Source organism: Suricata suricatta, chromosome 16 (genome assembly GCF_006229205.1).
Source record: "Suricata suricatta isolate VVHF042 chromosome 16, meerkat_22Aug2017_6uvM2_HiC, whole genome shotgun sequence".
Taxonomy (NCBI): domain Eukaryota; kingdom Metazoa; phylum Chordata; class Mammalia; order Carnivora; family Herpestidae; genus Suricata; species Suricata suricatta.
The window spans coordinates 15,951,101-15,977,669 of NC_043715.1; the positions used below are offsets into that span (position 1 = coordinate 15,951,101).

At 34.0% G+C, this 26,569-nt stretch overlaps 1 protein-coding gene across 10 annotated transcripts in view; it reads right to left on the reverse strand.

Annotated features, from left to right (window-relative positions):
• NFAT5 (nuclear factor of activated T cells 5) overlaps positions 1-26,569 on the reverse strand; it is a 173,276-nt gene that overhangs the window by 47,221 nt on the left and 99,486 nt on the right. For 4 of the 10 annotated variants that reach the window (XM_029924538.1, XM_029924539.1, XM_029924541.1 and 1 more), the window contains 2 exons: positions 14,608-14,733; positions 1,017-1,575 (listed from right to left, as the gene is read on the reverse strand). In XM_029924538.1, the coding sequence (XP_029780398.1) occupies positions 1,017-1,575; positions 14,608-14,733 (685 nt within the window). Of the gene's footprint in view, positions 1-1,016; positions 1,576-2,024; positions 2,087-7,009; positions 7,872-12,267; positions 12,356-14,607; positions 14,734-26,569 lie in introns of those variants that run through there. The other 6 variants (XM_029924546.1, XM_029924543.1, XM_029924547.1 and 3 more) reach the window with 6 other exon arrangements.

Sequence of the window (26,569 nt, forward strand, 5' to 3'; positions counted from 1 at the left end):
AGGAGATTCTGGGTCAATTAAAGGACCATACTCCCAAAATAGTAATCTCTTAAAATCCACTGAATTAAATTTTATCAAATGATATTGAATGTAATAGGAAAATGTAACTTAAAAAGTCTAGCAATATAATAGAAGTACTAAAAGAATTAAAAAGTTAAAAATAAGTCATAGTATTCTATACTACAGCAATAAAATAGTCTATAATATAGCCATTGAAATATTTGTTTGCAAATATATTTATAGTCAGTGCTGTGAAATTGCAGAGATGAATGAGAACTCAAATATGTATCATGATCCTGTTCCTTCATGCTTCCAATACATAAACCCAGAATCACAGGGAAAAAATGATAGTGATATATATATATATTTTAAATGTCAGGAGAATGTATTAAAGAAAAAGTTTAAAATAAATACATAAATTGATGTACTTTTTTCTTGTTTTCATCAAATAAAAGAAAGTCAAATCCTTACAGAAATGTAAATGAGTTGAACCATATGGGGAGACAACATGAAGGAATGAAACAAACTAGCCCTTTAGGAATGTTTTGTGTTGTTTTAACTACAGCCATTACATTGCTAGTTATTTGTCTGAATAAAATGGAGGAGGGCACTTGTGGGGAAGAGCACTGGGTATTATATGGAAACCAATTTGACAATAAACTATTAAAAAAATAAAAAATAAAAAATAAAAACAGGAGTTGAAGAGTTAAAAAATATTTTTAAATCCTTTTAAAATAGAAATCCATTTGAAATTTTAAAATTATTTCAAAACAGATTATTTTCTACTACTTTATCATATCCATAATAAGATACTTATTGCTAAAATCTATTCATGTTTTCCTTTAGTGAAACTTGGTAATTTTAAGTTCAAATCTTCCTGTACTTCCATGATAAAATCAGTATTTGCTTTTATTTTCAAACTTAAGCTGAGCAATTACGAAAACTGGGGAATGATTTATTTTTGTTTGTTTGTTTTGCACAACGGTGATAGAACTTTAAAAAATGTGAATACCAACCCATTTCCTGCTTTTGAGTTGCCTTTGTTGTCCGTGGTAAGCTGAGAAAGCACATAGTGAGGTGCTTTGGCACTGTCGGCATCAAATATATCCATATTAGATTCTTCACAATCTCGTCGTTTGACCCCCGGCCTCTGCTTTGGATTTCGTTTTCGTGATTTACGAGGTACCTCAGTGTTATCATTGTAGGAACTGGTGCTCATGTTACTGAAGTTGGAGGGGGAATCCTCCATCCACATACTGCAGCTCTGCTCTGATTCCAATCCACACCCCTCATCCTGGCAGGACATCCGACTGTTATCCAGCAAGTCCTCAGGTGGTGGTGAGATGTACAAGACTGTGTGCCTCTTCGGTGTTGATGGATGCTGCTGGACTGTGTTACTGGTTAACTGCTTTTCACTTACCCCTCTGTTACTTACCCCCAAGGCTGAGGAGCAGCTCTCCACTTGCATAGCCTTGCTGTCGGTGACTGAGGTAGAATAAATGGTAGGGCTGGAAGAGGTGGTAAAGGAGCTGCAAGCACCGCCCATGGAGGAAGAGGAGGGAGCTGAAGAAGCATCTGCGGTGTACAATTTAAGAGTAAATACACTATACATGTTTTCACCTATGCTGGCTAGCAGTCCCATTGAAAATGTGATTTGTGAACTGATTGTTTTTCCCCAAAATGAATAGTTGGAATTTGGTTAAGTTTTAGAATATAAATGCTTCAAGCAATACAAAGCCTAAAAAATGCAATTTTAAAAAATGTCCAAATAGCAATATTTTACTTGTGTTATAATTGATAGATTTTTAAAATATAATTTAATGTTTAAAGCTGTAAAGCAAGAATAAAGCTTTTATTGCCTCAGCTGGATATTCTGTTGAATTTTAATCATTTAAAATAATAAAGAAAACCCCAATATGAAATATATGCTTGTGGTCCACATTCAATGCCAATTAAATAATTTATTATAGAATTTGAAAAGTGGGACTGTGCTTAGCCACAAAATATTAAAATAAGTTTCTAACCTATGAAGCAGAGAACTACAGGTCATTTTTAATGCAGACACTCCCTGCTTCAGAGGCAAATCCTGGAATAAAAATATGAGAAAATAAATGAGAAAAGAGCTGCTGATTATTCCAGATATCAATTATAAAATGAGAAATAAATAGAAAAAATATATAATCAACTGAATTGGAGGCAAAATGGAACTGGTACCCTCACTATGATTATTGTAAAATCTAGAATTAAAGTGAAAAAAGTTTGATTTGGAATATGCTGGGCTGTGGAAGACAAGGAAGTTACCTACTGAGGGTATGCACAAGTTAGAAATGGCAGTTCACAACCATGATCTCTAAAATAAATAAATCCATCCCTTATGGCAGGATGAAAAGCAGAGTAAGGACTGATTATCGGATGGATTTTTCTTACAGTGTACTTAATTACACACTCAGCCATTGGTTACCACTATCCATTTCCTCTCTCTTTAAAGGGCCTGCTTGATTTTAACTATTTAGGGAATTTTTTAATATGGGTGGCAGTAACTTTTATTGACTGAAGTCTAACAAAAAAGAGTTAGACAAAAAAACCCTCTAGTCCTGGGGAAGGTTTTTTGTAAAAGCCATTTATGTATTATGGCTAGCAAAAAAGATTTAAGTAGAGCTTTTCAAAACGTGTGGCAACTGGCAGAACAGCTCGTTGTAAAATAATACTACTTTAACCCTTAACACAGCACAACCTCAGAGGTACACTAATAATGTTAAGGTCGGGAGTTGTCAGTTCTAAAATTTTAGAAATACCATTTGATCTTGTATACGATATGGAAAGGTTAATAATCATACACACACAAAACTAAAAATACAGAGAACTAAAATATATGTTTAAAGTTAAAATTAGTTTTTATCTATAGCCAAGTATGCCACTGTGTTAAAGTGGTAGGATAAAACTTAAAACTATGATGGGCAGTTACTGGAATTTCAATATTCTTATCAATTATGATGTAAAGAGTGAAGTGTTAAGAATGCCAATGCTTAGATCATCAAAAGCCAAGTGCCAAAGATGGTTCTTAAATTAGAAACATGTGCTAGAACACTTAAGTTATTTGAAATTGCTAAATTCACCCATAATTTTCACTGCTATCAAGGCTGAAGAGCACAGTAATTAATATTAGCCATTAATGATCTGATCTACATAATGCCAGATGGTAATATTTTTCCCAACTACCATAAGTCAAAGAATCTAGAGCAATAAGATGATACCAGTTCCATTTTCCAGTTTGTATCCTTGTCAAATGCAGTAGCTGAAATTGGAAAATTCAGTCACTTTAAACTGCATTCCAATTTAAAGAAAAATTTATCAATTTCGTATCATGCATTAATGCAATGTTTTCTTAGTAAATAAATATTTTAAAAGATTTGTAAAAACTACAAAATCTAGATGCTAATGTCAGTGATAGTTTAGGAGCTGATTTGTAGCCACTTTGGGTTTAAATAAACAAGTTTTTTCCTTGTTTTTTTTTCTTTGAAAAATACTATAAAAATTGTTTAAAAATAGAAAAGGTATTATGTATAACATTCCTCCATCTGTTCCAACTATTGGCAAAATTGAAACTAAATTTGTGTGTGTGTATAAGCTTCTGTTCTTCAACTTCAGAGAAATAAAAGTATGCAGCATGCAGTATTTGCAGTGGAACACACAAAACATGCAGCATGAATGCTGTGAACGTGTATTTCTATGAAGCAGCTTCCCTCACCACCCCTTTTTGAATCTAAGTACCATGCAATAAGAACGTAGAATATGAACATCTCAGGGATCCCTGTCCATGACAGATGGAAAGTACTGGTGAAAAGCAATCATGAACTCAAAAGCAAGTCATGTATATTCATGAATTTAATATGCAAGACGTTGCCTAGCATTGCTCTATAGGTATATATGGTTTTATCTTGCAAATCTTATCAAAACAGTCATGGTTATAAAACCCAATTGATAGAATCATACATAAATGTCTGTTCTGGGACAGGTATGCCAAACTGTGATCTCATACCCTACATAAATTAAAATATTCTATACATTTTCCTTGGACACCTAACATATAATTTTTATATTTTACCTGCAGTTTCCTGGACACACTTATTAAATAAAAAAGTTCATTAGCACAAAACTATAAAACTGAAAACATAAACTCTGTCAAAAGACAGCAGTAAGCATACTCTCATTTAATAGTATTATTTTTTAAAGCTATCTCAGTATAAGCCTAAATTACAAAGATTCTACTCATTTTAAGACTCTAACAAGACAATTTTTTAAAACTATAAAACTCTTTACAACAATATTAGTGTTGATATTGATGAAGATGATAATGATGTATAAATTCCTTCACATAAAGATGTTACATTCTGGTTAGCAAGAGATCACCCAAGTGTAACAACGTTGCCAAATGAAGGGGTGAAGTGGAGAACTATGAACCTCTTGAGAACATGGACATCTTTCCTAGACCCTCCCAATATCTAACATAGTGTTTTGCATGTAATAAAAATTAAACTTTTCTTTTTAAGTAGGCTCTACTCCAGGATGGAGCCCAAAATGGGGCTTGAAGTCATGACCCTGAAATCAAGACCTGAGCTGTAATAATTCAAATTTTTTTATTAAATTAATTGGAAGCCAATATTTGGTGCATACTTTGAATTACATTAAAATTATATTGGCCAACAAATGTACCAATGTGCCCATGATAAACATGTCAGGCTTTTAAAAAAAGGATGTTCTACTCAAAGTGTTTATATTATTACTATAAAGGCATTACCTGATACAGGAAGGGTTTAGAAGTAACTTAAGAGTTTCAAGGTAACTATTTGCTATTTCTACAAAGAGTGTGCTAATAACTTTCTTTTTTTTACAGATTTTATTTTTAAGTAATCTCTACCCCCAATATGGGGTTCAACTCACCACCCCAAGTCAAGAGTTGCATGTTCCAATGACTGAGACAGCCAGGCGTGTCCAGTGCTAATAACTTTCTTTCTTGAAACTATATATAAGCCAAATTATCTACTTGTGTATTAATCCATAAATTTACTAAGAATAAAAAATCCTTAATATTATCTATTAAAAATGCATAAATGACATTAAAAACACTTTAGATTTCTAAACACAAATTTCTCATTCCCAAGCAGTCCCAGAAAAACACTAAAAAACATTCCTGGGAGTACTGTAAGTGTACTTAAAATATCTACAAAGACTTTTCAGTCACTAAATCATTAAATGTCAAGAAACAGCTTAATTGACAGTCTGTAGAACTAAAATGTAATGTAATCCTGCCTCATCTATATATTCTTTTTAAGTTGTTATAAACAAAATATGCTAATTACTTCTCCCTTCTTTTTTGGTTTTGAGTCTCCATTTTTATCTGTTAGGAATGTACAGACTGTTTCATTGCTATATATTAAAAATAAAAAACTCCAACATAAAAAAATTTTAATAACTGCTTTTATTTTCTCACTAAGCAGAACAGTCATAATGTATTTCTATTTTATATCTTTATAATTTTATTTGTTCTTTAAATCCCTTACCAATCCTTCACAAAGTTATGGTTTTCTTAAATTTTTTTCTTAACCTTATTCTCTTGCCAAGGTAACATGTAAATAAATTTTTATTATTCATTTTTTCTTCTATGAAAAAATTATCTTTGAAACTAGAGGAATTTTATTTTCTATAACATTTTCTGTGACTAGAGAACATGGTAAACCAAAGGGGAAACCATTTCTACATTTACTAATAGACACTTACAATTTCGAAACAATAAATTGACTCTAAAATATGTAAGTATCACATACATAGTGTTCAATGTCTACATCTACTAAGTCTATTATCAGCATGAGTAAATTACTAATGTAATTTACGGTACAGTAATGATGGTGAACTGAAGTTGTATATTCTTACATGCTTTTAAGAACTGATGAAATCATTAAGGTTCACTATGAATATTCAAAGTAGCTGGGATAAAAAAGAGTGGCAGATAATGCCTTCCTGGATACCCTAGAATTTATAAGTATTATTACTTTGATGAGAAAGATGAAAACGGGACTTTTAAATGCTACCATACAGAGAAATTCATGTAGATTTTATATATTCCTTGCTTAAATTTTGAAATTAAGAACTATTAATTCCTGATTTCTGAACCAGAAATTATTTTAATTACCATACCATTTTAGTGCTTAAAACACCATAAAAAAGTCATGACACTTCATATGGAACTAACTAAAGTTTTTATAGAAAGCTTTGAAATTGGAAACATTCTTTAAAGTCCCGAGAAACAAATACCTTTCACTAATTTAAAAGATGTGACAGAAATGACATTTAACAGAGCTTCCAAGATGAAAATGTGATCCTTAGCATTTAAAAATGCACATATATTTTATAACTTTCCAGCATCAGGGCAAAATCATTTGAGCTTCCTAAATGTCATAAACAAAAGCCATAAAATTTTGCAAGTGTGCTTAAGTGAACCAATAGTGGAACGGAGAAGGAGTAAACCACTGACTGTTCAGAAAATAATCTTAAAAAACAATCCAGATACTTCTGGTCTAAAACACTTATTGTTCAACCTTAGTTTCCTTTTTAAGTATTTCATTTTCTTTCTGGTAACAAGACTTCAAATCTAAACATCTTGCCTGATAAAAGTCACCAGATACAAGGACAAAATTTCAGATCAAAGAAGAAAGATATCGAGAGAAAAAAATTATAAGGCCAACAACATTCATGTTGCTAAGGGATTGAAAAATCTAGAACACACAAAGTGGCTGCAAACCTGCTTTGTCAACACCTTACATGCCAACCTTCGTTTTCTACTTTTCTTCTTCTTCTTCTTATAGTATTAATGTAAAGTTTAAAACTTTACAAAAAGTTTTTAGTTTCAATCAGTATCAATCCACTATTTAGAAACAAAAAAAGGAAGGAAGGAAGGAAGAAAGAAAGAAAGAAAAAAAGACTTATGAAGAAGTCTGAAAACGAGACCGACCTATACCCTGGGTGAGATTGGATGGGTTAAGTGTCTCTGGCACTATTTGTCTTCACTATTGACAGACACTGTCACACAACCCACCACACGATGCCTGTCTCTGAATGGCGGAGCTAGAATGCAAGTTAAGTGTATTAATAGAAAAAACAACTAGCATCCCAGCATATAAAATAAGCAATCCAGATTACTTTACCAAAAACAAAAGCAAAAAACAAAAATTGTAGGGTTGATCATTTAATTTACATGTTTAACAATTTCAATTTCCCATTTGTACTTTTCCCACCCAACATAAGTTTACATGCCACAATAAGCAATGTTTTAAAACAAACTTTAAAAAAATTAAATTATCAACATCCAAATAAATGCCACGTGGAAAAATTTCTTATCCAAAATTTCTGTTAACTCATATTCACCAATTTGTTCTCCTGTTTACTAATGCAATCCAATCCATAAGCCAGAATGCTCTCTCTCTCTCAGATGTTTTTAGGCTGTGCCTTTACCCAAATTCCCTTACAGAGTAGAGGAGAATATGCTCTGACCAACACACTGAAGCAGAAAGACATATCTGTATTTTAACAGCAAAAGAATCTTTTCATTTCTCAGGCCAACTTTCACATATTTCTTTATACACCTAAGAAAAAGTTACCAATTTTCACTTTTAAACTACATAAAATATTTGATCCTAAAGGCTCTATTTTAAAAATTAATAAGCACTGCTGCTGAAGCTGAAACGCTTGTTACTGATTTATTGGAAACCATTTTTTTTCTTCCCCAGTCCAAAAAACTGTCGGTCAGCGTTCTAATGCTACAAAATAATTATTCTATTTTTATTTATGTTTTTAATTTTTTTTTAACATTTATTCATTTTTGAGAGCCAGAGTGTGAGCAGGGGAGGGGCAGAGAGAATGAGAGACATAGAATCCAAAGCAGGCTCCAGACTCCGAGCCCTCAGCGCAGAGTCCCACACAGGGCTTGAACTCATGAGCTGTGAGATCACGACCTGAGTAAAAGTCGAACGCTTAACTGTCTGAGCCACCCAGGCACCCCAACTATTCTATTTTTAATATGAATTCTCCTAAAATAATTATTTTGACCTTGTCTGAGTGTCATTAATATATTCAGAGAATATTTATTAAAGAATGCTTCCTGAAATATAAAATGCTCATAAGAATTTTTTAAATGCTTATAAAATTTGTAAGTATCCTGACATTCATAGCAATGTTTTAAATATATCTTTTGTCTTATTCAACCCTAAGTATCTAAGCACAGTGTAAGATATGTGCTAGGTATATATTATCCAATTTGGTTTTTATTTAAAAATTTTTTAAGTTTATTTATTTATTTTGAGAAAAGTGTGAGCATGGGAGAGATGGGGGGAGGGAGGAAAAGGAGGAGAGAGAGAGATTATTTTAAAAAATAATTTCTACCTTATATTTTTTAAGTTTATTTATTTTGAGAGAGGGAGAGAGAGTATGTGTGGGTAGGGGAGAGGCAGAGAGAGATGGAGAGAAAAAGAATCCCAAACAAGCTCTGTACTGTCAGTGTGGAGCCCAATGAGAGGTTCAAACCCAGGAATCATGAGATCATGACATGAGACCAAATCAAGAGTTAGACAGACGCTTAACTGACTGAACCACCCAGGTGCCTCATTTTGACTTAATCATCTGCCACATGGTGTTTTTTAAATTATGAAATATTGAAAATTAATACACATGTTTACTATGCTCATATTTTAACAAATGTCAATATTTTACTACATGTGATTTTATGTTTAAGAGAAGAAAAGTAACAGAAACAGGTGAAATCTCTTGTTGTATCCTATCCTAATCATTCTCCTCACTTCTGCCCCAGCTGGAGTACTACTTATACAACTTTATTAGTATTATTTATACAACTAATTGTTATAAAACAATTACTTATGGCAATTAGTATGGTACACCTTTTATTTATCAATCTTATTGGTGATATAAGAAAGTAAGCCCATTTCTGTGCATTACTTTGTTAATGTGAAATTGTACAAAATATATACAGATAGAAACTGTATCTATTTTATGTATGTATTTTGTCTATGAAAGGTTGAAAATCTGTGAGCAGTCATAAAATGCTAATCTATAGGCTCAGGTAATACAAAAATGTGCTTTTTTCTTTCAGAAACAGAATAAATCACAATTATTTATAAAGATGTTGCTAAAAATTATCAAGAAGACAGTAGAAAAGTAAATATTTGAGTAATAAATCAACAAGCTATGTGTACTTTTTGTCAATGATAATTCATAATACAGTTAGCCTTCTGAATTGGTACTTGTTTCTAAATTAAACATTATGGCCCAAGTTTGTTTATGCTTTTCATTTTAATAATGCAGATGTTAATATAAGTCTATATATACACACATATTTCTATATGTATAAATGTATATATTTAGATTTACTATATAATTTCAGTAAAAAACAGAATAAGGAGTAGAGCTTTTATTTTTTATTAAAATTTTTTTAATGTTTATTTAATTCTGAAAGAGAAAGAGAGAGCAGGAGTGGGGGAGAGGCAGAGAAAGAGGGAGATACAGAATCCGAAGCAGACTCCAGGCTCTAAGATGTATGTGAGCTAGAGCTCAATGCAGATCATGACTGCAAATTCATGACCTGAGCCAAAGTTGGGCACTTAACCAAATGAGCCATCCAGGTGCCCCAGGAGCAGAGTTTTTACAACTACTTGCAACATGTCTGTAACTAGAATCTGACTTCCTTCTCAAGTGGTCCTGTTTTCTAAAAAAGTAGAAATAGCCAAATGGAATAACCAAGATCAACTCACAGTTTAGCTCACCACATCAATATATAGGTTACATAGGTGAATTGCCTATGAGCTTTGAGTTTAATTTTAAGAATAGTATACTAAATAAATGGCCAAAACTCTGAAGTATGTTTGCCTAGTTAACCTAGGATAGCAATCAAAGACAAATTTGCTCTCAAAATTTATTCAACTCAAGAAAATGCAAATTATATAACTATAAATACTTTCTAACACTAATAAATAAGTTATAATTCAATGGGCTGTGTAATTCTGTTGTTGTGAATCACTTATATCAAAACTTAATATTCTTCTAGAAATCATACTCCCATTTTTTTTTTAATTTGAGAAAGAGCAAGAGAGCATGCACAAGCAGGAGAGAGGGGCAGAGGGAAAGAGAGAGAGACTCTTAACCAGGCTCCATATTCCGTGCAGAGTCCTAGGTGAGGCTTGATCCTGCAACCCCAGGATCATGATCTGGGGCTAAAATAGAGTCAGATGCTCAAATGACTGAGCTATCCAGGCGTCCCCATATTCCTACTTTGTAGATCTTGAAACTTGCTGAGTTCAAGGGGCATATGGCATTTCCAATTCAATATCCTAAATACTGCGTCGTCTAGGAACTATAGTTTCCTTAAGTGAAGTAACAGCACACAATTCTCTAAAGTACAATAGCAAGAGGAAAACTTAGACCCCAGCAGGAAAGAAGCGAGAGAGGTATCTTGTGCCTAGAAGAATTGAGATATGATGATAAGCAAATTGTCCAGCACAATTCCTTTACAGATTAGGAACTCAAAAATGGTAACTTACAGTTTCTTTAATTCATTTTTTATACAGTCTGCTGTTATGGATGGTTTAGAAATTCCTATGATTTTATTGGATGATTAAGATGTCTGAAACAAATTGAACAGAAGCATAGCTGTTCTTTTTTAATCACAGGACATTAATTTAGCTTTCTAGTGTCCTCTCCTCTAATATAAATAGCATTCAATTAGGTTCTTTCAGTATAGCAAATGCCTGTTCGGTACTTGCGATTTATTAATTGCTATGCCACAAAATTCAAAGCACTATTTAATAAGTCTCTCTTCCAACAGAAAAGCTTACTATATGGATCACTTGATGTAAAGTTATTAACTAAAATTACAGCCTTTAAAAACCTCTAGTTATCTAAAGAGTAGAGATATTCAGCAGATATTTCTATTTACATGCCTAATCTATGTGTATACCTACACATGTTAAAAAGTGTCCTGAGACTGTATTACTTCTAGAAGTATTAATATATAATTACTCAAAGAAACCATTTTACAAAAACAAGTAACAAAAGGATCACTAACTAGTTATTCTTAAGATTCTCTGGCTGAATTATAAAACTTATGTTTGATTAACTCATTGTTTATGTCAAGAATTAGAATAAAAATTATAAAGAAACTTGAAACAGTTACCTTAGCAAAATAAGATTTTGCTATAAACTAATCAATATAATAATACCATATCCCAAAATGAAGAAAGAGAGTCTAGGATAGAATAAGAAAGTAATCAAGATTTTAAAATGAAGATGAAAGCTTATTGTTCAATTCTGTGAAGACTTCTGTTAATTAAATTAAGTAAATCTAAGGATTAAAAACTATAAACATGTAAGTAGGTTAAGAAAATACTTGATTGGTATGTGTGTTATATACCAATAAAGCTGTTATTTAAGAAAATTGCCTGCTATATCTCTTTGCAAAAACTCCCCAAACTCTGGTGTAATTGTTAGTCTTCCTAAAATAAACTTGCATTTTAGTTCTTTATAACCTATACTATAGGATCCCTCCAAATCTCCCCCCCCCAAAAAAAGAATTCTTTTACAATCTGCATTTTCTAAGCAACTCCTTATTTTGCCAAAAATATCTTTAATTCATTTGGATAACTTTTTTGTTAGGAAAATGGCCTTTGTCTTAACTGCTGAGAACTTTCAATATTGTTCAGAGGTTCTGTATCTCTAAAACTTATTGACATGTTGAATCTTGGAACTTTTAACTACTATTCTAGTGGAACGAAAGCAGAGGTTCTTTAAAAAATGAAGCGTACAAATTGCAGACTAGTGACTCTCAACTACATCTCCCAGATTCTGACACTTGGCCCACAGAGAGGAGAGAAGTGGCGTAGAAGTAATCTCTCTTTATCCCAGCCCCAACTCCGGAACACATCAGATAAAAAGATGTTACGGATGGGAGCATGTAAAAGTGTGAATAAGTGTACAGGCAGAGAAAGATTTGAGAGATACTCTTTTACTCATTATTCTGGATTGTGGATTAGCAGCACCTTGTTTACTCATTCCCTCAGTAATATGTAAAGGGAAAAAAAATCTAGATTGGCGAATCTGAGAAACACACTTTTAATAATTAAGTAATAAAGAACGTACATGAACACCTATATGCCCAGCCTCTAAATTTTAAAATTTAAATTGATTTAGAACTTGTGAAACACAAACCTTTATGGCAGAACTAGAAGTCTGTTCCCACCAGGCCCTCATACCTGAGAGCAGCCAATCCGGCTCCTTCAAAACTCTGAAGAATTAACTACATCAAGAGTCATCATTTTTATGCATTTCATATTTAAACAGCAAATGTATAGATTAAAAAAAAACTCACAGAAATCTAAATTAATGTTCCTTTCCCTAGACGTCAAGTCTCTTGGTTAGGAAACACTGAGTAACTGATAATTTACTCCATCTCCTTCTTTTTGACAGTTATGTCACTAAAGATATTAATATATTAAATAAAAAAGCAACTCTATTATGATATATACTGTTTTCCCTATAGTAAATACTCTGTAATGTAAACTCTCTTTCCTATAATGTTATATGACAAAAACTATTTTACCAGTAAGACAGAATTCTAGAATAAGAGTATAATATTGGTTACTAAAAATAAAGTTACATAAAAAAAATTACAAATGATTTGGTTTTTGGCCATAGAAACTTTCTGTATGTGAATATAAGAAAACTGTCAATGTTACCTCCTTACTCTCTTCACCATCTTTATGATGTCAAGAACTTCTCGATCTAATAAGAATTTATTACTTCGGAATACTTCCTTTGGTTAATTCTCTTATTTTATGATTTTTCAACTCATATCTTTCAATTTAATTTATCTGGAGAGGATTTTCTCAAATATATGGAGAAACGGAGGATCAACATTCTATTAGTGATTCAAATTCAAGAACTTTTGATATTTATATATAAAACAACTTGAAACTGAGTTTGGCATTATTTAAAAGCAAGTGTTCTTTTCCAAACCTGACTGACATTTTTTCAGCTTTTAAAAGGAACTGGATCTACTGTCAACAGATGTTAAAAAGCACAGAAGAAACAGACTTTTAGTTCTATATAGATTCATCAAGTATATAAAAAAACAATCTCAAAAGATATAAAAGAAATCAGTTAGTCAATTTCTACTTGTGGATTTAAAGTGAAATATTGCAATAAAATTGTTTTTCATATTTTATCATCTGATACAATTTTAAACAATATTTAAAATTTTAAATTCCAGAAAAAAATATTCCAGAACCCAGTGAATATAGAGTAAAACCAGGTCATCTTACCAATTTGAATGTTTAAAAGTTCACAATTAAATCCACAGAATCTGTTAGAAAATGTCTGGCAACACATGAACAGTGAGCAGGGCTGATAAGTTTCCTTGCTATGTTTAAAGTTTTCCTGCCTCAGCCAGAAAGGCTGCACACTGCAAGCTGTAGCTCGGGGAGAAAACTGGTATACAAGATTAATGGTACATTGGTTAATGCATATAAGAAAAATATATGAAGTCCCATTATAGTACCAAATCCGCATTTAAATCACAACCTTTCACTTCACCATTCTTTTTGAAATGAAATGAATTTACTGAAAACAATGGTGTGATGGATGTTAAGTACCGTTTTAAAAGATCAGAGGTATCACTGGATAAGAAACCTCTATTTAAAAAGATAGATACAACTTCAGAGTATATATATATTTTTTCATTTTTTAAAAAACCAAATACACTTTGCAACCTGTAAAACCCAACTAAAAAAAGAATTACAGTTGGGCAATCTAGTATTATTGTAAGCACTCTTATTAATTTGTTAATAATCAAGACTTTTTCTACTAACTTGTCTATCAATCTTTTATTCTGATTCAATAAAAAATTGAACCAATTTTATATAATTGTAAAGTGTATGATTTGAGAGCGGAGTAAAAATAAACTTAAATTTCAAACATTGCTTTCTATACTTTTTCATTGATATTACAAAATACCTTTATATAAATATTACATTCAAATCTCCCATTACTTTCAACTGAATTGAAAAGAAGTCGTAAGTCACATGTTTTTAAATGTAGGGAAAGGTTATAGTAACATGCCACAAACAGAAAAGAGACTTGAGTGCTAGAGTCTTTTTTCAGGTTACACAAAATCAAATATTTTTCCCTTGCAGCAAATTTTTAAAAATAATTGTTAAATAGAGACTCAAATGTAATTTTCGATCCATAGCTTGGTATGTAACCTTTTAATGAGCAGTCAACAAAAGAGCTTCAAGTTTGTTTCCATAACTGATGATAAGCTCTTAGAGAGGAAATGGCACTAACAGATGTGCCAATGTGACATTTCAAGAAATAAGAATTATATCAAGAAATGTATATTGAATATTTTTAAGGTTAAAAAAATATATATTTTAAAACCTCCTAAAACAAACCCTCAAATCACACTCTTTTTGATATGAACTTTGCCAGCACTGTTCATGTTGGCCAGATAATACACTAGTTTTCTTTAATAAAGTAAAATGAAATGCATACCAGCAGCAACTACAGCTGGAGGAGGCGAGCCTGCCTCACCACCACTTGTCTGACTCATTGATGCTACAGATGTTTCTCTAGATGGAGGTAACTGTAACTCCTTTGGGAGAAGATCATAGACAGATTCTGTAGGGGGAAGGAGAAAAAAATTCCAAAAGAGTTTAAGTCAATAACCTAACATATGAGCATGAAATTAATACGTCTTTTCACTCATAAAGAGAACTATATTACTCACACACAAAAAAAATCCATATAATTACTGTTATAAAGATTAGCAAATATTTTTCTTTTATTATGTAATTTTACTGAACTGAAGAACGGATTTTCTATTAGTCCAGTCCCCTGTTTTCTTCTTGGCTTTATCCCTTATGTTTAAGATGGTCTCCAAAGTCATTAAATTTTAGAACTGGACAAAATTAGACAAAATATAAGAAATGTCAAATAACCCAAAATGGCCCATTATCTTCCTTTGTAATAAGAGTGTAAATTAGCATACTCATAATCAGCTTTAAATTGCCTTCACCAATGAGACCATTAGTCTAGTCTTGCTCTTCTTACTCAGCACCTTTAAGCAAATATTTTAGCTCACTATCAAAATGCATTTTTGTCTCCCAAAACAAGCTAAACGAGGAATGACAGAGCTCAAGGAGATATTCTCATTTTTATTCTGATCTATCTCCCAACTCCAGAAAGGCACAAGTATAGGATATACTTAAAGTATAGGATATTCTTAAATCAGCATAAAAGCCTAAATTAGACTATGATTACTTTTATATCCCAAATAATCCATACCTTTTTAATATACTTTATAATCACTGTCTATAAAATTACATTTATATCTACTATTAAAAAAATCCTTTTATAGTTTCATGAGTTTGAGCCTCATATTGGGCTCTGCCCTGACAGCATGGAGCCTGGCTTGGGATTCTCCCTCTCTCTCTGCCCCTCCACTGCTCACACTCTCTCTGTCTCTCTCAAAATAAATCAATAAAAACTTTAATAAAACATTCTTTTATAGTTACTATTGTATGGTTTAAGGCACAAGTAATTCTCAAAATATTTTGGAAAGGTAGTAGAATCAAAGCTGGAAGAAACTTCAAAGGACCCAATTAGAATCATATGCCCATTTTCAAAAGAAATGAGACACGGGGCTTAAGGAACTTGCCTAATATTTCAAGAAACCCCAAATTCCAGCAAATAAAAAAGATTATTAGTTATTTGCATGAGTGACTAAAAAACAAAGGTAGGACCTTAAGACATTTTATCCTTGATAACAAGCAATACTTTTAGTTAGCTGATCACTGAATGCATAAATACTTTGATCCTTCCAATTAATCTTTGGAGTATGTACCCTAATTTTGACGTGAATAGGGATAAGGAAGAATGTTGTGAAGGAAAGCTAAAATGAGAAGTTTTACTATTAAATGTTATCTTCATTCACAGTAAATCAACTTGAAAATTTTCTTTTGAAAAACTTTATTATGTAACACTTGAAATTTTCATTTTTAAAACATCTGGCAAATTCAATTATCTGTCTGAACATAATATAACTTGATTGAAAATTTTGTTTGTTAAAATGTTGCTAAAAGCCTTAAATAAATTATTCCTATCTTTCAAATAATATGGGGAGGGAGCAGGGAGAACCTAATTAAAACAAAAATGGCACTATCATCGAATATGGATTTTAAAACAATCATCTTTCTCAATCCATGTTGAAAACAAGAGTTCCTTATACATAAAAGAGAAGCATATCAAGTCCTTTTTTTTGTCCAAACTAAAGGCAAATATGAAAATAAAAATAGCTTAGATGAAAATGATAAAGATCTACCAAAATAGATTTATGTCAAGGAAAAAAAACCTGTCCATCACCAGTACTTCACTAGTTGGAACTATTTCTCCACTTCTCTAATTATTAAAATAAAAAAAATAAGGCAAAACAAAACAAACCAATGTGGACCGAAACATTCTACTCTTCCCAAAGAAGTAAATAAAGTTGAACCTATATTAGTGGTATATATCGCTTCTCAGCCTTCTGGTTAAGATCAAGTGTATATTACAAGTATAAAAGCAATGTTAATAAAAAGTAACTAAATATAGAACTTATTATAGCCCTCCCCACAACCTACCACCAAACAAACAAAGTAACATGCAAGGTCAAATAGAAGGTGTAGGAATTATGGACTCATTCATTCAATAAAGGTATTTTTTGATTAACTGACTCAAGTGTTTGAAAACTAACAAGTTAGAAGTTTTACATATGTACCTAAGGGAAGAAACAGTTAATATGGTGGTTACCATCACAGGCTATGATTTCAGACATAACTGGGACGGCTCTGCTACTCCAAACAACCTAAGACTTAAATCCTCATTTAAACTTTTCTTTTACCCTATTATCTTGAGGAAATTTCTCCCATGCTGTAACTGTACAACCCAACCACATACAATGGCCTTACTTTTAAATCTGCTTCCCCTAAGACATAAAAAGATTAAAAGACTATAAATCATGCTGTTAATACTATTGTCATTTACTCCCAAATTCTATCCAAATTACAGTTATATATTATTATCCACTATCCAATGAAAGAACTCTTGACGATCCATGAAAAATAGTCCTACATTGGTGCTAACCACCTCATGTTAAGACGTCACATCTATTTTTCTTGTGTTACCTTTTAAAGTAGTTAGGTAAGAAAGAAATGAAATTCTAGGTTTATAAAAACAGAATATGAGTAGGAAATCCATAATCGAAAGGTAGTTTCTTGAGTAAAGATTTCCTTAGAAAACAAAAGTAAAATCACCTCTAGATTTTTTTTTTTAAGAGGAAGACAGAATGATCACAAGTTTTCTTTCTGAGATGGTAAAAATGTTCTAAATTTGGATTATGGTGGGGCACCTGGGTGGTTCAGTCAGTTAAGCATCCGACTCTTGGTTTTGGCTCAGGTAGTGATCTCAGTTTGTGAATTGGGCTCTGCACTGACAGTGTGGAGCCTGCTTGGGATTCTCTCTCTTTGCCCCTTCCCTGCTCCCTCTTGTGCTCTATCTCTCTCAAAATAAATACACTTTTAAAAAATAAATAAAATTGGATTATGGTAATGGTTACACAATTCCACGTATAAACTAACAACTACTGGGGTGCCTCGGTGACTCAGTTGGACATCCAATTCTTGACTTCAGCCCAGGTCATCAATCTACAGCTTGTGAGATCAATCCTTCCACTGGGCTCTACGCTGACATTGTGGAGCCTCCTTAGGATCGTCTCTCTCCTTCTCTCTCTGGTTATGCCCCTCCCCTGGTTATGCTTTCCGCCCCCCTTTCTCTTCCTCCAAAGAAAGAAATAAACTTAAAAAAAAAAAACCTAACCACTACTGAATCTGTACACACTAAATGGGTACATTTTATATGTAAATTATATATCAGTAAAACTTTCAAAAAAAAGAGAAAGAGGAATAGAACAGGTACAAGTGAAAACTGTCTAAGAGCAAGCTGTGTCTCTCACAGTTCCTAGTAAACCTTATGGATAAAAATATCTCTTCATATACCTTTTATTGGCGAAAAATGGAATTATGAAGGCCAAGCTGTACACTAATTTGCTTTTTAGGACTCTTCTATTGGAAAAGTATAGTTATCCTAAATTCAGTAAAATATCTTAAGAAAATATTATAAAGTTCTCATAACTAAGGTGAAGAAATAGGGATTTAATAAAACAGATGACGCTAAGCAACAGCACCCAAAAATGTACAGGTTCACTTGGAGGGAGATGGTTACTATATCAACAACCTAAGCAAAGATATCAAATTTATGAATGACACAGGCTTAAGAGGGATATATTGCATGTCATAATTCATCATAGATCATGCAAGGCTGGAACACCTGCCCAAAGGAATAAAGTGAAATTTAGCTATGTGATGTACTTAAAGGCTCTTTCTCTTTTTTTAAATTAAGAAATAATTTTACTTTTTTTCTTTTTTAATGTTTTATTTATTTTGAGAGACAAAGAGAACATAAGCAGGGGAAGGGCAGAGAGAGATTGAGAGAGAGCAAGAGAGCGAGAGCGCGCGAGAAAGAGAATCCCAGGCAGGCTCTGTGCTGGCAGTGCAGAACCTGATGCAAGGCTCAAACCCAGGAACTGTGAGATCATGACCTGTGCTGAAATCAAGAGTTGGACGCCTAACCAACTGAGTCACCAAGGTACCCCTCTTTTTTAATTTTTATTTTTTATTTTATTTTAAGTAAGCTCTACACCCAATGTGGGGTTTGAACTCATGATGCTGATATCAAGAGTCGTATGCTCTACCAACTAATTCAGCCAGATTCTCCCGTTTTCTAAAGAATTCTTTTCCCGGTCATCAAGGCTTGAGGTGACTGTTTTCTTACCTATTTTTCCTATGAATGTTGCTAATTATGCAGTAATGTTTAATCAACTTAATGGTACATTATGAATTTTAGTTGACCAAAATCCCAGGTAAGTGAGCTGCTTAAATGCCCATGTAGTGGAATTAGGACAGGTGTGATATAATAAATAAGTCTGTTAATATAAATTAACACAAGTATATGAAAAAAGGAAATTGGGCAGAAACGGGAAAAAAAACAAGATCAAGAATTTGTCTTATGTTGGTGCAATATTGCAGTGTTGGGTCATTAGGGGGAATAAACAAATGGAGGACTGAAATTATTTTCAGATATTGAAAGCAAATCAATGCTTTCCCAATGTTGGGTGGGAAGGTGAACAGTGTAAAAATAGGCTGGCTGGTCTGTTTGCTTGATCATTCAGTAAATTCTTAATTGATCCATTTATGTCACTGATTATTTTCTAGGTCAATTCGGTCTTTTATTCTTCAACACTGGCTAGGAGTAGTTTCATTATACTGCATCAAACTCAAAGTAGATAGAAATCCTATCCTGAGGGCACAAAGCAGTGTGAAAAAGTCGGGAAAAATTGATAACTTAATAGTGCAGTTTATATATTTATTTTTCTCAGTTGGGAACTCTGTTCCCTATCCACTGATAGTCCAAATCCCATTCTCTACTGCTTAATTCTGTAAATTGTTCAGTCCCAGGAAAAGGTGAAAAGACTTCAAGCCCCCACACTTTCTTACTTCCCCCTGAGATAAAACATAGGAAACAGCTGATAAAAGGCATGCTTTTCTTGTTCTCTCTCCACAAAATAACATTAAGAATTCAAGTACCATTTATTAAACATTTGGGGATGGGTCAGGCACTAGGCAAAGCTTATTACAGACATTTCTTAACTTAATTTCAAAACAATCCAAAGGCAGGTTGTACCAATGAAGAATATGAAGATTGTGTAACAGTTAAAAAAAATATGTGATACAACAAAAGAAAGTAATGATAAACAATGGTTTCCTCTGATGGGGAGAAAGGACAGGGCAAAGAATGAACAGAAATAAGCTGGGCTGGACAGTGAGCTCACAGATGTTCTTTTACTAAAATATATAATGAATCAATGAATAAAATAAAAATTAAGACTATGCATGGATACTATGTAGCCTCATAGAGTTGCTGTAAGGCTTAAATAAGGTGATTTGCTAAAAAGAACTCTAAGTTATCACTCTTTTTTTGGAAGTTGTATCCTTACCTCACCCTTCTTGACCTGATGGCTAGCAATTTAATGTTCACTTGCTTTAGGGTCAGAAAGTAAAGGCCAAATTTGTCAGACAGCCCACTTACTTGATGACTTTTCTGAAAACTTATTTACTTTCAGGTAAGTAACAAAATAAATAAAAAGTTGTACGCAACTGAGGCACCTGGGTGGCTCAGTCGATTGAGTATCTGACTTTGGCTCAGGTCATGATCTCAGGTTCGTGGGTTCGAGCCCCACGTCAGGCTCTGTGCTGACAGCTAGCTCAGAGCCTGGAGACTGCTTCAGATTCTGTGTGTCTCTCTCTCTCTGACCCTCCCCTGCTCATGCTGTCTCTCTCTCTGTCTCTCAAAAATAAATTTTAAAAACAAAAAAAAAAAAGAAAGAAAAAAAAGTTGTACACAACTAATACTACATACTAAACTCCATGCACAGATTAATGACGAAGGAAGGCGGACTCTGAAAATAAGATGTTTCTGTCCAAGTGTCAAGCAAGCAGCCATGAATAGAAATAGGATACTTTGTGCTGGGAATGCTTTAAAATTTAACAAAAAGTAAATTAAGGATATAACATACATATTAGTGATCTAAATAATGAATGCTCTTTGATATCAGATGCAAACACTACTATACTGAAAATGTAATTATAAACATTTGTACGTTGTTTAAAAAATTGAGTTGTACTTATTTTTATTTTTTTACACTCTAAATATGAAGCTACTATAGCACATGAATGAGTTAAAAGACTTTCAAAAAGTCCTTGCAAATGGTTTGGGAACTAACTGCCTTACTCTTCCATCTCTCTATTAACTATCTCAATAACCTGATAAATCCCAAGGCTATGGTTTCATGTCAGACATTCTAAAACAAAATGCCTGGCACCTCCACTGTGCCAACATAGCTCTGCATTGAAGAGAGACAGCAGTCATTCTGTTAAAAACACTTCAGGCTTGACAGTCATCATACTTGGCACCTTCACTGGAAAAATGTACTGGCTGCAGGTCTACTGGATATTTGGTTTCTAAAAGATTATGGAGTCCAAGAATAACTAGTAGGTGACGCTCTTTTTTAACAAAATTTTCTATCTAAGTTTAAGCCAATTAATAGTTTGCTATCACATATTTACTTAATCATATAACTTCTTCCAGATTATTTTTTTTAATTTAAGTTTATTTATTTATTTGAGGGGGAGGGGCAGAAAGAGGGTGAGAGAAAGAATATCCTAAGCAGGCTCTGCACAGGCAGCCCAGAGCCCAATGTGGGCTCAAACTCACAAAACTGTGAGGTCATGACCTGAGCCAAAACCAAAAGTTGGATGCTTAACCTATTGAGCCACCCAGGTGCCCCTAAAAAAAACTAATTTGAATTCCACAATCGTTTTAATGTAACACATCATCTTTTTTTCTTGTAGGTACTACTCTTCACCTAAAAACGTTACAAGTCTTTTCTTTAAAAAAAAAATTTTTTTTTTATGTTTTACTTATTTATGAGACAGAGAGAGACAGAGCATGAGCAGGGAGGGGCAGAGAAAGAGGGAAACACAGAACCGGAAGCAGGCTCCAGGCTCTGAGCTGTCAGCATAGAGCCCAACACAGGGTTGAACCCACGAATGTGAGATCATGACCTGAGCTGAAGTCGTAGGCTTAATCGACTGAGCCCCCCAGGTGCCCCTACAATTATTTTCAAAATAACTTAAGACTTATGAAATACAGAATGGAGTATACTATTTAACTAACCATTTTAGTTATCTACATTCTGAATTAACTTATATTATTTTCAAAAGATATTACTTAAGTCTGTCCTAGAAGGAGTAAGACTTTCAATGTCATATCTATGGCAAAATTATTGAGTAAAACATTTATGGCTTATTTATAATTTTCAAATATCTTGTAAGAATACTTTTTCAATAGAGCTTTAAGAACTCTGGAGTTCAGGGGCACCTGGGTGGCTCAGTCAGTGGAGCATCCAACTTTGGCTCAGGTCATAATCTCACGGTTTGTGGGTTCAAGCACTGCATGGGGCTCTGTGCTGACCTCTAGCTCAGAGCCTGGAGCCTGCTTCCCATTCTGTGTGTCTTTATCTCTCTGCTCCTCCCCTGTTCACACTCTGTCTCTCTGTCTCTCAAAAATAAATAAATGAAAAAAAAAAAAAGAACGGTGGAGTTCATAGTCAAAGATGTGAATATGAGGAAGACCTAGGGTTGGGTGTCAGAAGCCTAGCTGGGTGAGGGTCATCTATGGGGATGGCAGAGGCAGGGGAAGTACCTAGAATGGGGTTTCAGAGCCCAAACAGGGTGAGGAAAGCATTAATGGGAGGAGAAGGGAGAGAGAAGAGATGTCCATGTGCAGAAGTAACGTAAAGAAATTATCTGAAGCCTAGTGTGTGTTATCAGAGCCATACATTGCAATGTACAAACACTTAAAATTTAGCTGAGTGTTTATGAAATCAATAATAAATACAGATCTCTTCCACTGCTTAACTGTTAACCATATTATAGAACCATATATTTTATAGTCATTTTTTGTAACCATGTAGTTGGGGCACCTGGGTGGCTCAGTCAGTTAAGCATCTAACTCTTGATTTTAGCTCAGATCATGATCTCACGGTTCTTGGGATTGAGCCCTGCTGTCAGAACATAGGCTGCTTGGGATTTTCTCTCTCCCTCTCTCTCTCTGCCCCTTCCCTGCTCTCTCTCTCTCAAATAAATGTTTTTTTTTTAAATGGGATAAAATAACCATGCACTTATCAATGTATGTAATAATCTATCATTGAAAAGAAATAAGTAGAATTAACATGTTTTAGAGAAAGAGAGAGACAGAATCCCAAGCAGGTTTCATGCTGTCATGTCAGCACAGAGCCGGACACGGGGCTCAATCCCACAAACTGTAAAATCATGACCTGAGCCAAAATCAAGAGTCAGATGCTCAACCAACTGAGCCACCTAGGCACCCCCATCCATACTGTTTTTATCTTGAAGACATTTAATAAATATTTGCTCATTCATTCATGTATTTATTTTTTAATGCTTATTTATTTTTGAGAGAGAGAGAGCTAGAATGAGTGGGGGAAAGGCAGAGTGAGAGAGAGAGAGAGAGAGAGAGAGTCAGTCACAGAATCCAAAGTAGGCTCCAGGGTCTGAGCTATCAGCACAGAGCTCAATGAGAGGCTTGAACTCTCATGGACTATGAAATTGTGACCTGAGCCGAATTTGGAGGTTTAACTGATTAAACCACCCAGGTGCCCCTATAGTTTATTTTCTAAAAGAAGAAAAACTTAATTTTGTCACTAGTAATCCATTTTGTATGCATAGGTGTAGACACTAAAGTGACCTGTGTCTCTGTTTTTAAACAGCATACATGCTGACAGGTAGCTCAAAGCATGGAGCCTGCTTCAGATTCTGTATCTCCCTCTCTCTCTGACCCTCCCCTGCTCACGCTGTCTCTCTCTGTCTCTCAAAAATAAATTAAAAAAAAAACACACACACACACACAAATAGCTTACAGTGCAGTGAGGTAGATAGCAAGTACATAAATAACTAATTGCATCAGAACCAAGACATAGATGTTACGTGCAAAAAAAGAAAGGAGAGAATAAATGTAAAGAGGGCTACGCAAGAATGGTACAAATGGAATGAATGTATTTTTCTGAGAATAACATAAAATTCACATAAATAGCATCAAATTTTAGTAGAAGTTGTAAAAGTATTTAGCATAACCCTCAGTTTTTACAGAGAAGAAATTATATTCCAATTAGTTTATGACTTGATTACAATAGCCAAGACTGGATGGAGCTGGCTCTTGAACAGGAGAATAGCTGCTGAAAGACAAATCCTTTCTCCAACATCCCTGTCTATGCAATTAGAATGAATGAATGAATATTATGAATGAATGAGCAAATCATCTACCATGATTGAATCCACCCAATTGTAAAATATTAATTCTTGTTTCTATCCCCAGAAAACCAATCAAATGAAAATCTTATCACTTGTTATCACTACCTGAATGTCCCACCACTTTAAATAAAAATGTCATTTTTCTATAGTATTTTCTACTCCAAATACCCTATTTCCCCATATTCCAGCTTCTACTCTGTTCTCACTTAAACTATTATTTTCTTCCTTTTCTTAAGTTTATTTATTTATTTTGAGAGAGAGAGAGCAAGTAGAGGAGGGGCAGAGAGAGAGAGAGAGAGAGAGAATTCCAAGTGGGATCCACACTGTCAGCACAGAGCCCATGTAGGGCTTGAACTCATGAACCATGAGATCACAACCTGAGCCAAAGCCAGAAGCTTAACCAAATGAGCCACCCATGCACTTAAAAAAGTTTATTTTGAGAAGGAGAGAGAGAGAGAATGAATCCCAAGCAGGCTCCAAACTGTCAGTGCAGAACCTGATACAAGACTTGAATTTAAGAACCATGAGATTATGACCTGAGCCAAAATCAAGAATCAGCTGCCCAACAGAATGAGCCACCCAGGAGCACCTAAACTACCATTTTTAAAGTTTATTTTATTTATTTGGGGGTGGGGGCAGGAGACAGACAGATAGAGAGAGAGAGAGAGAGAGAGAGAGAGAAGGGAGGGAGAGAGAAGGGAGGGAGAGAGAATTCCAAGCAGGCTCCAACACTATCAGCACGGAGACCCATGCAGGGCTTGATTCCACAAACTGTGAGATCATGACCTGAGCCGAAATCAAGAGTCAGACACTTAACCAACTGAGACACCCAGGTGCCCCTAAACCTCATATTTTTAGACACAAGCTGATTGTTTAGAGAACAAAAATATTTGGGGCGCCTGGGTGCCTCAGTCAGTTAAGCGTCCGGCTTCGGCTCAGGTCATGATCTCAAAGTTCGTGGGTTCAAGCCCCGCATCAGGCTCTGTGCTGACAGCTAGCTCAGAGCCTGGAGCCTGCTTCAGATTCTGTATCTCCCTCTCTCTCTGACCCTCCCTGCTCACACTATCTCTCTCTGTCTCTCAAAAATAAAAAAAATTAAAAAAAAAATAGAGAACAAAAATATTTGTCTACCATGCGTGGCAATAAACAAATTAACAAGTTCATTACTTCTGTACTTCTGCCTCTTAATTTAAGAAAGATCGTAGTAATCAACAAGGAATATCAGAATTGCATATGGAAATATGTGGGTTTTTTTTTTTCTTGAATGAAGATGTCCTGGGACTCCAGCCCAGACCTACTGAATAAGGATTTACAGTAGGCAGGATCATAAAATGCATATTTTTATAATTTTTTTAATGTTTTATTTATTTTTGATACAGAGAGAGACAGCGCATGAGAAGGGGAGGAGGCAGAGAGAGAAGCAGACACAGAATCTGAAGTAGGTTCCAGGCTCTGAGCTAGCTGTCAGCACAGAGCCTGATGCGGGGCTCGAACCCACGAACGTGAGATCGGACCTGAGCCGAAGTCGGAGGCTTAACCAACTGAGCCACCCAGGCTCCCCTAAAACGCATATTTTTATAAAGCTCCACAGTTGATTCTGGCAAAAAGCCATTACTTTAAAGCATGAAATTTAGTCTCAAATATTAAGGAATGAGTTTATTACCTTTTTAAGTATTGTTATTTCCCCCCCTAAAAAGTAAAAAAAAAAAACAGTAACAAAGAGCTGAACCACCCCTCCACAAGATTACTTAAATTTTAAATGGTGAAGAGAAAACAATTACATTTACATATCAAAAAGAAGAAATGAGTGTTGTCTATCATTCTTGACTAAAATGACAATTGTTATTTCACATGACAAGAAATAATTTTAGATATTTGATATTTATATTTGATATATGTAGACTTGAATAATACCTAAAATAATGAAGCAAATTAGTACTAAATAGTTTTCCCAAGAAGTTGTATCAATATACACTCTTCATCATCAATGTATGAAAGTTCTGACTATGGCACAAGCTCAGTCATAAAAAAATGTTTTTATAATTTTTTTAGAGGCTATCTAGTGGAGATAGAGTGATATCACACTGTGATTTTAATATGATAATTAATGCTTTTGGGCATATTTACATATGCTTGTCGGTCATATGGTTAACTTATTTTTTTTAAGATTTAAAAAAAAATGTTTACTTATTTTGAAAGAGACAAGAGAGTGCTTGTGTGGTGGGAGGGTGTCTCCCTCTCTATCTGCCCCTCCCCTACTCATGCTCTATTTCTTAATCGAGAATCTTAAGCAAGCTCTGCACTGATCAGAGCCTGACCCAGGGCTCAACTGACTGAGCCGCCCAGGTGCCCCAGTATACCTTATTTTTGAAAAGATGTCATTTTTAGGGACGCCTGGGGGGCTCAGTCGGTTCAGCTCAGGTTCGTGGGTTCCAGCGCTGCGTCCAGCGCTGCGTCGGGCTCTGTGCTGA